Below are 15,194 nucleotides of genomic sequence, written 5' to 3'. Positions count from 1 at the left end.
GGATTTAGGGGTTAGAGTTTAAGGGTGTAGGGTTAATGGTTTGAGGCATAGGGTTCAGGTTTTGTGGTTTAGGGTTTAGGAGTAAAGGATTAACATCTATGATTATATTTCGTTAGTGTCATAGTTGACAATGTTCTTAGTTTCATGGGTGTTTATGAGAGTTACAGTTAACTTATCAAGGTGAACAAAATATAACGTGTGGGTTTTCAGAGTAGCTCTGCACTAAATTATTTAAATGGAACACTCTTCAATTTCCAAGTGAAACAATTAGTAATGTTAAAAATGAACTGATCCGGTGTCTGAGCAGAAAATTTGAATTAAACAGGTACAACCTATCAACTATAATGAAATGTATCAGTGCCGTCTCATTAAAAGTACAGCAGAATTTTTGAGAGGTGCTGGAAGTACCTATTAAGAAAGTGTAAGAGAGGATTATTTCATCCACTACTAAAAACATAATAGCGCCTTCAACCAGGGATATTCTATTACAGTATACTAACCTTCATTAGATCAGAACAAACTTTCCAATTAAATCACTCAAATGCAACTACTGTTCACCAAAGTTGAGCTTTGATTAAGACTAACTAGTTAAGCATTAACTGGTCTTACATTCCACTCCACCTAGCTGATATTTCTAGGCCCTATTTATGAAGTTAATAAGTGTTCAATTACTCTTAAACTGCTTCATATTTAGTGATGCTGTGTACATATCCACCAAGAGCAGCTAATTAAATTGGGGGTTAGATGAGCGCAGATTTAACAACATTTCACAAGTCTTACTACTCAACTAGTTTGAGCATTTCTATGTGGTTTATAATGATGTAGCACTAGCTTGGCAGTGAATGATCATTTAATTTTATTGCTGGTTAGGCCTTTTTGAAATGCTGGTAGAAATGATCCATCCTTTAAGTCCCACTGACATAGCACTGCCAACACCGTTACTGCAACTGATGTTGCAGTCTCAGAAGACTGAAGTGGTTTTTAAATTTGCATTGGATCAATTTATTTTTTCCCTAAATCACCTTTTCTAATGTAAATAAAATAATGATAACAATGAAAAATGAGGGAAATGCAAGAAATGACTATTTAAGGACATGCCAGTGCTGCTGAGAACTGCTGCTCTTGATGCATTAAATATGTACAAATTGAGCAAACAAATAACGGCTAACGGTACATCATTAAACCTTAAGTAGTCTTGTTAAAAGTGATGGTAGAATCCCATTAAAAAGTATTGGAGTCATGCTTTAATATACAATTACTGTTCTGCACAATATGCAAAGCACATGCTCTGAGGTGAGCTGCTACTGTCCCATCAATAGTAATGTTGCCCTGTTGTAAAGTGCTGTTCATTACCAATAAACTATTTATTACATTACATGTGCTCCTATGTTCTACTTTCACTCTTGTTTCATTAAACAAGAAGTTGTTGTTATGAGAAGGGCTGGTACTGTTGCATTCAGCACAAAGAGGTTGCAATGACAAGTGATGCTATTCTCCCAATAAACATACATCAAGTTGTTCAGAGAAGTCCTGGTACTCCTCGATTAAACATAGGTTCTATTGGGATACCTGGAACTGTTCCATTTAAGGAGAAGCAGCTATTCTGAAAAGCGCTGTAACTGTCCCTTTAAACATAAAGCACTCACACTGAGAAGTTCTGGTACTGTCCCATGAAATGTAAGACAGTTATTTTTTAGATGCTCACTGTCCTGCTAAATATGAAGCACTTGCATTTAAAGGTGGGCAGAACACGTACAGTTTCACTCCATGGAATTCTGCTGAGTTACATAAAAACTCAGCGAGATTCTGAGGAGTTCCGCCAACAGGTGTAAAATATGCAGCTCATGCTGCTCGCACTGCACTTTAATGCCAATAGTGCAACCAGCGCTGAGAATCAGCGCAAATGACACCATACAATGGGCAAGCGTGCACAACCATTCAAGTTGATTTTACTGCTGCTCGAGTAGAAAGTGTACTAGAGAGGCAGCAAATCTACTCAAGCAACAACCCTCGGACTGCTCACGACTGCCTGTGACCACCCGTATTAGAATATCACACTAGAGGGCAGCGCATCTCACTCGTGAACTTGCATTTTCTGGAGCCTCGCAGGAGCAAATTTCCACCATATGACAATTGGCAGAGTTTGGCTGGAACTCTGCGCTAAAGAGAAAATGCAGAGTGACCACAATTTTACCAATTCTGCATGCTAACTAAACATTCCACCGACCCCTAAGTGTATTAGGAAATGCTGGTATTGCCCCTTGTAACATGGAGCTCTTGCATTACGAAGTGCTGTTACTGTCCCATTAAATGTGAAGCAGTTGTATTAAGAGGTGCTGGTGTGCTTTCCCATTTAACGTAAAGCAATGGGACTGAAAAGTGCTGGACCCGTCCCATTAAATGTCAAATAGCTCTTTAGAGAAATTTAAATACAGAGCGCTCCTTCAGTTGAGACAATAAGTGAATTTGCTGCAAGAAATGGAGCAAGGTGGGGCAGCCAAATGAAGGGACACAAGAAACAGGTTGGGATGGAATGGCTCACAGGTGATACGTTAATGCAGGATATTACACGGCTCAGAGGGGAGACTCTGTGAATTCAGGGGGCGATATCGAAGCAGAAGGTGCAAACTACTTATTCCAATCGCAGCGCATAGGGATGCAGTGAGATAAGATTGATGGGCAGAGGAGCACCACATCAAACGTACATGAACCAGAAGGGGTGACTTGTGCCTTAGATGTACTCTCCAGTATGCTATAACTTTACAATACAAGATCAGTAGGAAATAGTTTAAGATGTAGACTAATGAGAAAAGGAAGAAAACCACATCCTGGTGTGATTCAGTACATGCCTTTTGACCCTGACAATAAAGTTGGCATGAAAGGTGCTTGAGCACCATGCAAGCCACAGCTGAAAAGGGATATTGCAGCAGTGCTTAATTTGTAAAAAGATTAATGCTGGGGCACAAAGTTTTGCATAGAGGCAGCGGCAGGTGCTACTGAATGTTGGGGGTGCCAAATACCAAAGCTGCTTAGTTACGATTCCCCCACGTGTCTCTTTCATACGCCGCGGTACACTCAATTTGTTTCACTCATAGATAGTGTTTTACCTATCTTCTCCCTTTGTCACTTTTTTTTACCGTCTTTCTCTTCCTCTTTCTTTCCCCCTTTTGTGTTTTTCTCTCTCTTGCTCTGGGTCAAAGTCTGATAAGGAAAAATAAGTGCCAGTCCAGAAAAATAGGTTCTGGTGGGACCCACCTGTAACCACGGCTCAAATTAAGTATTGTATTGTGATACAATGTGTGATCTGATTGGTGCTGTACCTTGGAATGCACGCTGGCTCTGAGACTCAATACTGTTTTTCAAAGGAAGGATCCAGAACATCTGAATTGTACTGCAGTACACTTAATGGATTACAACCGGCGCTTCTCAGAGGCGACCAAGACTCTAAGACAGTGGTTCCCAACCTTTGGTCCGGGGACCCCTCGGGGGCCGTGAAACCTCCTCAGGGGTCCTCGACTTCTTAGAAAAAGAAATAATATTAACAGATTAGGTCCCCAGCTTTCAGTAATGACTCAGTGGAGGATTCCAATAATGATTCAGAGGGGGTCCCTGGGGCCCAGTAAGAGAAAGTGGGGGTCCACAGAAGTCAAAAGATTGGAAACCACTGCTCTAAGACACAGGGGGATCAAGGGTGATTTAGATCTGGCTTGACAGCACAGCAATCTCCTAGGCCTATATATGTCAATTCTCTAAAGTATATACAGAGTGGACTTTGTCTCCACTAAGAGGACTTTTTCCTCTGTCAGCTCATACCGCTATCTGTTTGGTGCATCATTCCACCTCTTATTGAGTGCTTGCATTGCAGTGCATGAACGACCTATGCCTTTATTGATTGTATACAGAAAGCAATGTTTTTTGCTGCTGCAAGCTGTTTTAGAGTGTTTTATTATGGACTCATATTTTGCTGCCTGGAGGAATTCATAACCAATGATAAATGTCTGCTAAGCCGAGAGATCTGACTTGAATATGCCAAGACAACACGCAAAATGTTGCTATCACAGTTTTGCCTGTTAAAGCCAGACCTATTGTTCTGTCAATGCTTGTTCTGTGCTCTTTACTGCACTAGTGCAACCCTTATTTATTTGATTTTTTTTAACTTCTGCAGCATAGTTGCTTTGACTATAAATTGTTTGGGTGCTTGTCATATGTTTGGATTAGTATAATGCAAACTTTTCTCAAGCCGACCTATAATTTAGCTATAGGTGTAATCCTGACCACATTCTTGGGGCTGCCACCAGGGCAGGATCACAGTGCAAGTGAGTCCAACAGGTGAATCAAGGAGGCAGAAGCCTCTCTTAAAGATATTTTTTTAAGGATCAGGCTACATTGTTCAGCCTAGCACGCAATAACATTGGACGGAGGCTAAACAGCAATAGGCCCTTGAGGCACTTCCAAATGGGCTATTATCTTGAATAAAAAGCAAAAATAAACTGTAGTTGGAAGCTTGATACCCCTGCTGGAACAGAAGCATAGATATCCACAGGACAAGAGTTTGTTTCATTCAGCTTCATCACCTTCTCTATATAATTGTTTCTCAAGTATGTGTTGGTCATTTGTATGGTTCAATATGTTATATTACGCTATGTCAATTCCGATTGGCAAAGTGCACATATATCAAAGAAAATGAACTCATAGCCCTGATATAGAAGAAATAAACGTGCTGGGCAAACAGCATAATGAAGACACAAATGTTTAGTTGCACTTAATACACAGACCCAACAAAATTGGGATAATCTGATTTACAGTTATTTCCCCCAGGATAATCTGTCCTAGATTCCTTAGAGAGAAATACAGATCCAGTCATAATGATGGGCAAGCATTGAGAAGGATGTACTTGCAGAATGTGCTCCTTGGTCTCGGCACTAACAGTAGTAATGCTGGTTTATTAGATTCCAAGGATTTGGGCAACATAGATCACCATTTTGTGTTTAATAGACTTAAGGCCCCTTTTACAATATGCTTGATAGCTAGTATGGTTTTCAATCAAGAAACTGGGAGCCAGTGAAGAGATGTTAGAGCTTGCATCACGTCACGACAGTCGTGGTAGCAGACAGGCAGAGGTATTCGGCAATCTCTGCAGGCGACACACCAGGCATTGATGTTGGCACGATAGGCTCAATTAAGGTAGGGATTGAACTGAATTACCTGCATCACATGGTTGCAATAACAGCAGGGCCGGGCTCGCTAAAGGGAAAATCTTGATACAAAGGAGTACAGTGGACCGCTTTCAGAGGTCAATTACCTGAGGTTTTCTTACCCAATCTCATCCAGAGTACATTGCTGAGGGATCTGCACACAATCTTATGACGTGCACTCATATGATTTGCCATATGAGGTTGGTATTAAAACATCTTACAGAGTTGCTTTTGGTTCTCACTCCTGTTCTGGCCGAGCAGTAGTGGAAAAAGCCTGTGTTGCCAGCAAGATCCCTGGTTGCTGATACTTTCAAATATACATGGAGTGGGCAGTTGGCTTTGTCCAGAGGAGCATTTCTCTTTCACCTATTTGTTGTTTGGTGTATCATTCCCTCTACTGTGGAGTGCTTACATTGCAATGCATGAGAATTATTTTGCTTCTCTTTGGCACAAAGTACCATCAATCACACAACAGATACATTATATTTTACATGATTTTTATATAGAAGGCACAATCATTTTTGTTTTGTTTCTTTTAATGCAGCAGACATCGCAACTACAGCACATACGATATACTAAATAAGGGACCTTCCTTGACTTTATTCATCAATTATGGTTAGGGATAAATTGGATGAGACCAAAGTGACCCACACAAGGCAATGATTTAGAACATTCTTTTGGTTTCTGTTATTTTATACTATGTGTATTTGTAACACGGACACGTCATCCGGCAGGGTAACCTGGCACCCGGAGAAGGGGTGCTGCCCTGGCTGCGGCATATTGAAAGAGTCAGATTGTAAGTTTTTTGCCAATGTAGGACTGAGCTGGTGAGTCTAATGTGAAAGTGGAGGTCATCGCAGGCTTTAGGAGCCAGGTATAAGGAAGTGTGATTGCCGGCTCTGGCTCTACAGATGCAGGGGATATGGGTGAGAAGTAGGTTGGCAGAACTAAGATGTCTTCTGTGGGCTGACAGCTGATGCAGCTGATCTGGTAGGCAGGTCCTTGGTTGTGCAGTATTTTGTATGTGTGTGAATAGTGTCAAAATGCCATGTTTGCAAATAAGGAGAAAATTGAGGTCTTTAGGGGTATGTGGATATGCACGTGTGGGGAGAAGAAGATAATTGTGAGTCTTGCCACTGTGTTCTGGATGAATTAGAGATTATCGGTCAGTTGTGCAGGGATTCTAACATGAAGTGCGTTACCATAATTCAGATTGCTGGTGATAAGGCCTTGGGTGATGGCTTGACAGGTGTTGAGCTGAAACAAACTGAACATTTTCCAGAGGAGTTTGAGGGTGTGGAAACAAGAGGAGGAAATTGAGTTGAACTAGCGGGACATCAAGATTCGGGTGTTGATAATGATCCCTACGCTCCTGGCTTGAGTTAAGGAAGTAGGTCCTAATTCTGAGGGCCATCACGCAGAGGACCAGTGTGAGGTGTCTGTCTTGGAGACTACCACCTCTGTCTTTTCTGAATTGAGATATAGACAGTTTGTCTTCATCTGACTGATTTCCTTCCACCTTCATAATGTTGTACTAGTGTGAACAGTGTGATGGAAGCTCCCAATTCCAAATTTCACTATGAATATTTGGCATCTGACATTCAAATCACATGCCTCATAGCTACATTTGAGTTAGTGTTCATAGATAACGAGACACATGTTGTAAATTATTACTCTGTCTCGATTGGTTTTGTCTAATACAATGATACTTAATTGTCAAATTACTGCTAAAGAGATCACTTCTTTAGTGTATCACATGTACAAGGTCCAACTTCCGCTAGCATTAAAAGGACCAAACCCCTCTACCTTGAAAGTCCAGCACATGCAGCTGCATTGAAGGTTTCCTTCATGAGCATGCAGGCATGCACGCGTGCGCACACACACGCACATATACATACACAAAGAGCACAAACGCAATTCAGAGTTTCTATCCTGCTAGTACAGCATTAAAAAGGTGGAAAGAAATAAAAAAGCCAGAAACCAGGGATGTGTATCACTCTCTGGGCAGCCAGCTGAGCATTTCTCAAGGGCAGACTGTGGGTGCTAATGTTAGACCTAATGTGTATGTGGGCCACAGAGAAGGCTGATGTGGCCATAGCTACTTGCTAGTTCTGATGCACATAGGGATTTCTTTAACAGAGGCCCACGGCTGCATTTCATCTGTTCATAGATAGCTAGGGCTGGTGCTATTGTAAGGCCATTATAGTCAACTGAGTGCCAGTGGTACTACATGTGGCACCATAGTGGTGAAAAATGGAACAAAATGGCCTAAAAGGCTTTATTGCTAGAGATAATAGGATGACCCATTGGCAAAATATCACTTAGCTTGGGACACTGACAATCCTTCTCACTCTCTGGACACATAGCATTGGCAAAAACCAATAGTTCGGTTCTGGTCTTAATGTGCTAATGTGTGCAAATAGCGCTTGAAGATGCCTATGGTCGGATGTGTTACAACACTAATATCACACCTAGTTGTTTTGCCAGTGCCTGTTTTTCATAGTTTCTAAAATGTGCATTCAGTGTGATTCTTGTTTTGGTATGTCTTTGATCAGGTTTCTTTATAAGGACACAATCCCTATTAGATCCACAAAGTCATTATCACAACATGTTTCAACCATAACAAAATAACAGGGACTTAGAAATTGCACGGTCTTCTTTGTGTTTTTTTAGGAAGCATATAACGAAGCAAATGCAGAAACAAAGCTCATAAGAACTATCCAACTGAGGCATATCCACAACTAATGAACTTCATTCAAGTATTTGGAAAATGCTTTTGACAATAGCAAAGGGAATGTGACATGAAAATTACCAATGACATGAGTGCTCCAATAAGTAAGACTCCCTCCCACAAAAGAACAGGATTTTCAGCACCATCATTGCATATGATAACATCCTGAAATCCACAGAAATTATTTAGGCTAGGCTGCCTTCCAGCTATGTTTGCGTTTTAGAAATACCATATACATGTATACATACATGAGAGATTACCAAAAATGCACAGTGTGATTCTGATACTTAATGTTGAGCAGCAAAATAATTTTCCCTACACAACTGACTTTTAATGAATGAACTGACCATGCAATATTATACGTAAAAGTAATCTTCATTTCACAGGCTAGCAAGCCATCTCTTCATATTCCTACCTGATGTTCCTATAGAATCTAATAACATCTTAAACTGTGATACAATTGACAAAGGAAATTAAAATGAGATTTGTTTTTTACTTACCAGTCACGCTGACACCAACACGCTTTGTGATGTTTGGTGCAGCTGAAGTCTATATTTGATACCCAGTGAACAAACTTGAGGAGTCAAGCCCAATCAAGATAATTTTGCTTACTGTGAAATATATTAAATGCCATAAGAAATAGTAAGGATGCTGGTAGTAAATGCACATAAGAAACAGCAAGTATGCTGGTAGTTGAGCTTCATTAAATTATAAGTAAAAAGGCAAATTCACAAAGTTAAGTTTGCATGTGGTCACCAGACATGTAGATCTACACCAACACCCAGGTGTAAATCTCCTCATGAATGGAATCAACCACTTCCATGTGGAGAGTTCTACTCCGATGTAGAGCTGTGAGTCTCCACTCTCTCAAATGATGAGCTGGAGACTACCATGACCAATGTTATTATTGATAACTTTTTCAATTAAATTTAATTAAATTAAACTATATTAAATTACACATTATTGTTTCATCCTCCACCCTTTACAGTATAATTTGTGTTGAATGTGTCACAATCTTGGATGCAAGTAATGTATTATTTGACGTTATTCAAATTTTAAAGAAACAATAATTTAGCATTTACAATATATAGTTAAAATATCTATATTAAATTTTTATTTTTTAAATAATGCATTTAAAAATAAGTTAAATAAAGGTTATTTCAAAATGTTATTGAAGTTACTATAGTTTGTGTGTCCTTGGGATTTAGTGTTATTGTCTGCTTCCATTGGTTTCTATGAAAGAGTGATGCAGTACGAGCAGCTGGCCATCTGTAGTGCATGACGTACTACAACGTTGGGCTGGAAAATATTTATTGTTTTGTCAGTAGTACTACTGTAGTAATTTTAAATATGTATTTTGTGAATTGCATTTACTTACTCTTGCAGGAATGTTTATTTTGTGTTAGTATGTCGCTCCCTAAACCCCTCCTTCAATTTCCCTTAACCCCATCCATTTGAGAGCAAGTCTTTCCTATTTTTTCACCCTCTCCCACAGATCCTTTACAGATTACTTCTAAATTGTATTCTATCCCGGCATTCCCATAAGCAAAAATGTACTGGAAAGTGCCCTTCACAGTCCATTAGGAAAGGTGATTTTGCAAGATATTTCGCACCCTTTACAAAAATGAACAACACCCCTGCCTTCCACCAGCAGCTTCATCAGCAGACAATGTAACTGAATGAAGAGCTTTTTTAGAGTGTGCTCCCACTTTGCAAGGAAATTCTTTTCTATAATCAGGCCAGAATCTATGGATTTGCTTTTTTCTAGTAGTAGATCAAACAGTGGAAATAGGGCCAGCTGAACATGGGGCCTTTAACAGCCTTAAAGGATTTTCATGAGGAAATGTAATCTTTTACTGAAACATCTTTGTTCAACAACTACATATTGTGATCTTAGAAAAGGAGAGCATTACATTGAAAACGTGGCTTATCCAGTGATCAACCCATTCCAAAATAATGAAAATACAAAATGACTACCTGCATTTTTCTCCAATTGCATTGTGGAATTTTTGAAATTATCTGCTGCAAGTCCCAATTCGTTTTCTTCCATCGAGTGTTTATACTTGACTCAAGGCATTTCTTTCTACACAAGAAAAACACAATTCGTTTTTTCGTTTATCCAAGGAGATCCTTTTTATGTCTGTAATCTCTAACACAACCAGATTTGGTTAGATTGTGTGATAGTATTGAAGGCTTGAAACATTGAAACCGAAAGGGTGGTGGATTTTGGCACATCACCCAACCTAGAACTGCACTATCGGTTATCTACCTCTCTTTTTGTTGATTAATGATCAATAAGAAGTTTTTGTAATTGAAAGAGAAAAACAGAAAGAGGAAACTCGGGAGTGGACACTCAAGCTACCCTCCTCACACATTAGAAGAGGATGAAATGACATAGCTACATGCTCCTCTGTTGTATTTGATGAAGGTATTAATTTCTATGACTGTCCAGTTATGAACACTTCAGTGTGCAAAAACTCTTACAAGGGGTTCCTTTGTAGGGAGCATTACAAAAACTGTATTTTCTTTATGTTTCTCTTATTTTTGTTATTCACCTTGCACAGACCCAGCCCCTGTAAGAAGGTGAACACTAGAACATAGAAATATATAACATCACATGCTGGTTTCAGATGTAAGCTGGCAGTTTACCAACATTAACATACAGAACATCATAGTTTTATCATTTCTAAATTCCTCTGACTATTACAGAAAAAATGTAAAATCAAATTATAGGATCAGAGTAGGTGGTCTACGTTTCTGGTGACAAATTTGTCCACATATTATTTTCTGATTGCTCGGTTTTTTTGTAGACGCAGTTTGAGGTAAAAAAAAAAAAAGTAAGATAATATTTAAGACAACAACTTGTTCAAAAGGGCCAAAACAATCACAGGTCTTGAGAGTGTGGGTTCAAGTAGGGAGTAAATATCTGTCCATTGCTTCTTCATGTCCGAGCACATAACTTAGGCACACCACACATATTTACCTTTTGCTGATGTGTGCTTCTTAGTCCAGAGCAATGCGTTCCTTATTTTCGTAGAAATATTTTTGTTTAGCACTGAGTACAAGACTGGAGTTAGACAACCTCATTAGTTACAAAGTGAAGACGAGGCTGGCTCATCTAGGAAGACATGGGCACACATAGATGAATCCTTGATCAACACATTCTGCACCTGCACAAATCCAGAGTTTGGTCTGCTTTTTGTACTATTTAATCTATGCCACCCACTCATTCACTCCAATACCTAAGTCGGTATTAGACCAGAGGGAAGGAACACTGTGTGCTTGTTGCATCTCTGATTTATTATCCATTTGTTGGAGGCTTGCTAGTGCATGAGCTGGGTCTCAAAATACAACACCATCTGTGATTATGCATATTTATAAGAAGTTGAATTTTACAATTGGAGCTCATCACTGACTTACATACGCATAGCGGATATAATGCACCAGAAATGAACTGGAAATGGTGTGCTCAATATGAGCCATTGGTTGCAAGTGGGACAGGTGGGGCCCACTGACACTCAATTTTAGGGACTTATTTTCCTGCTTTAGATTTTGACCCAGAGCAAGAAAGGGAAAACATACTAGGTCAAAAGGAGGAAGAGAAAGGTGGAAAAACTGTGACGAAGAAAGAAACAGGACGATGAGAAAGAACCTGAAACAGTGAGATAAATGGGTAGAGTCCATCTGGTGGTGGATAGAGGCATGAGGTGAAACAAGACTACACAGCCTTAGTATTCGGCTCCTCTGACATTCCTTAGTGCCAGCCGTGGGCTTTTGACCAAAACATTTGGCCTCAGCACTTATTCTTTTACAAATTGAGCAGTGTGAGAATGTCAGTAGCCATGTTAATCAGGTAGGTAGCCAGACTTTGAAGTTAGTCACACTTCACACACTTTCCAGACTCATTGAATAGCCCAGCCACAGCCAGGAAGAGAGAGCAGTCAGAAGGAGGACTAGAAGTTGATTTTAATGTGTTTTTTTCTTGGGCACCATTATCTCTCTTTGATTAGTTTCTAGAATGTGATGCCTAAATGGGTTCATTTATATCATTCTCAACTTTCAGTATGTGGTATATAATCTTTTTCACTGTGATCTTTTCAGCATTTGACTGGAGCCTTAGTTTTGGCAGTTTTCACAGCGGTACTGGGCTCTTTCCAATATGGATACGGAATTGGAGTCATCAATGCACCCCAGGAGGTATGGAATTAAAATCACTGTGGCATTTTAACTTGCATTGTAAATTGTTTCTTTATATCAATAGAAAATTAAGGTCAGTATTCATTCTGTGGAAGGGATGCACCACTGCTTACCATCATTCTGATAAGGATGCAAGGGTGCCTGAGTTGCATGCAGGATTGTTTTTGTGGAGGAAGGGGCACCTTCCTGCACAAAAACAATCCTGAGAGGCTTTTTCCTCTTTCTATGTGTGCTGCAAAAGGCCTCACTTGGGGAGGTGTAGGTTTATGGCACATTCCCATGTCTACCACTTCTGTTAAATTGGGAATGCATCAAAGTCCATGGATGTTGCATGAGAACACCCACACAACACCCATGGAAAAGCCCCCCTGGCGCAGAGTAATGCAACGTAGCAATTTGAGCTTTGTTGCATTATTCAACATTTATGAAGCCACTCAGGGCCACTCAAGGTGGCCTTGCGTGGCTTCACATATCTCACTTAAGGTTTGCGTCATGTACCATATTATGTGGTGCAAACTCAACACAAACCAGGTCATAAATATGGCCTCAATTTGGAGGCTCAAAACCACCTTGGTGAAATGGACCCACATCGCAGGGCTCATTATTATACATTTGTGGGGTGGTGGTACACCCACAGAGCGATTCCCCTCAAAACAACCTCTCCTCACAAATTATTTAACACAAATTCTGTACACAATTTCAGCTTCCTGTTTTTTTTTTGCTTCTCAGATATTAGAAAAAAGCACTACAGAAAGAGTTTCCTTACTTTATGTCATAGAACCCATATCATTAGGGTATATTTACAGTACAAAGGAAATTGGCTGTATGTAGTTAATGGATACATTAAAAAAGAGATTGTTTCAGAAAACAATTTAAAATAACTTTTAAAGCCCCTTTCTATATGCCCAGGGCATTACATTAATAATCATTTTGTGACTAAACTATGAGTTTCTTATACAAGGAAGGGTTTCCAAACCATGGACTCTGCATATCCCCCATTTCCCTCATTCGCCCCCATAAATGAATAAATGAATTAAAAAATAAACAATGAGTCCTGTAAGCTGAATGGCAAAATTAAGAGTGTCATTTTGTGTGGGTGTATTTTTGATGTATGAGTCAGTTTCAGGTACTCCCTCCTCTACAAGAGTCGTTTGAAGCAAGAAATCAGTTGTTTTGCCCGGTTAAGTAATTACATTTAAGTGGACAGGTTCTTTGCTATATCAAAATACCTCCGTAGATATAAATAATACAATATTTATCACTTTCTACCAAGCCTATTCATTGAAAAAACCATAGACTGAAAATGTGTAGTACACCAATTGAATACTACTTGTTATGTTGTGAAAGCGGGTGGCAAGCCAAACCTCCCTTATCAAATGCACAGAGACTCAGATACCTGTTGGACGCACACTGCCTGCACTCAAGTTGATCTGACTCAGACCAACACAACACTCGTATCAAAAATGGATTTATCACTAGCTGTTCCTTTCCGGTTTCCATAGTGCTTAAATTGTAACAAAATTAGCGCTAGGGAACTCTTCAGAAGGCCATTGCTGCTTGACCTACCCACTGTCCCTCCCAGTACAGCCAATGACAGTGCCAACACAACCACTAACCACCACACGCCTACATGTGTGACAATTCAGACTATTTTAGGCCCTCAAATCTATATTAATGGCTTGTACACAGGTATTCGTCATTTTTAATGTGTACTGTATTAATTAACTGTTTTTGTGTTCATCTCTAAATTAGACAAACAACGCCACCATGTGGTGGACTATCATAAGTGCCAGTGCCAAGCATTAGAAACCACTGGCTCAAATTAAGCACTGGATTTCCACATTGGGTATAGTACAGAGTTGCATTTAGTGGACAATGCATTCAAAGCCTTCAGTTTACATACTCAACACAAGTACTTCATATAGGGTTAAAGATACATGGGCACTCATTTAGAGGTTAGGGTTGCTTGTGTCCCTCTTCACAGTGAACCTGGGGTGGCAGTTTAGGCTGGACTGTTCCTTTTGGTGCAGGACCTAGGCTGATTTACATGTAGCTGGTCTTGGTTTGGAGGGGCTTAATGGATGAAAAATGATGGACTGGAACGCAGCCCGATTGACTGCCGGAAGCTGGGACTTTTTACAAGCATTCAACCGATCACTTTTGTGTTTTCTTGATTTACTCTACGGCAGAATAGGGGATGGCATTTATAGCATCTAGTAATGGCTAATAACCCGGATGTGAGGTATTACTGGGTGCGACAATAACCATCTCCTTTTCTGAGTTTTGGAGAGTAACATGAGGAATAACATTCTGATGTATTTATTGCACAAAAATCTGCATGTTTTGCTACGTTACTGTACATTGTCTACCTTAACTTTCACAGGTTTGCCTTGCCAAAAACTGTCATGGGAAAACAGTGAGAGTGCAATAATCATTACACATTTCAATCCCTGCTGCAGGGATCATAATTTACATCCTACCTCAGAGTCAGGCTCTTGGCTGGATTTTCTTTCTTCCTTACAAATGAAACCAATAGTCCACCTGCAACCTTCTCCTGCATCACTGGGGGCATTTTAACTGGGGCATCCTAAGGTGTACGGACCACAGCCCAAGTACCACTTTATTTTTTATAAGAAAACTTTGTTGGTTTTGGTATAGGCAGGAAACAATCACACATATTGCATGCTCTCAAGAGGGATCCTGGAAATGTCATTAGTAAATTCTCACAGTCCCCATCTCCCCTCCACCCGCAGACCTAAGACATTTGTGGTGCTTAAGTACCACTTTTAGCACTTGACTCTCAGGATAGCGAGGTAGAGCATTCCAAGGCTGAGTTTCTAGCTGACAACACCAGTGAGGAGCTCTCGGCTATAAACGTAGGCCCATATTTATACTTTCTTTTTGCCGCATTTGCATAATTATTTTACACAAAAGCAGCTAAACGTACAAAATATAATTGTATTTTGTAAGTTTGCACTGATTTTGCTTAAAAAAATGACAGAAATGCGATTGAAAGAAAGTATAAATCTGGGCCTTGGAACTCAGCAGCACACATCACTTAATAAGTCACT

The 15,194-nt window shown here is 39.9% G+C and overlaps 1 protein-coding gene across 1 annotated transcript in view; it reads left to right on the top strand.

Annotated features, from left to right (window-relative positions):
• The window catches only part of SLC2A2 (solute carrier family 2 member 2), a 141,499-nt gene that overhangs the window by 5,921 nt on the left and 120,384 nt on the right, over positions 1 to 15,194 (top strand). The window contains exon 2 of the mRNA XM_069213027.1: positions 12,028 to 12,123. Within this exon, the coding sequence (XP_069069128.1) occupies positions 12,028 to 12,123 (96 nt within the window). The remainder of the gene's footprint in view (positions 1 to 12,027; positions 12,124 to 15,194) is intronic.

Source organism: Pleurodeles waltl, chromosome 11 (genome assembly GCF_031143425.1).
Source record: "Pleurodeles waltl isolate 20211129_DDA chromosome 11, aPleWal1.hap1.20221129, whole genome shotgun sequence".
Taxonomy (NCBI): domain Eukaryota; kingdom Metazoa; phylum Chordata; class Amphibia; order Caudata; family Salamandridae; genus Pleurodeles; species Pleurodeles waltl.
Note: the sequence above shows the minus strand (reverse complement) of the source record. Positions and strands in the feature narration are given on the sequence as shown.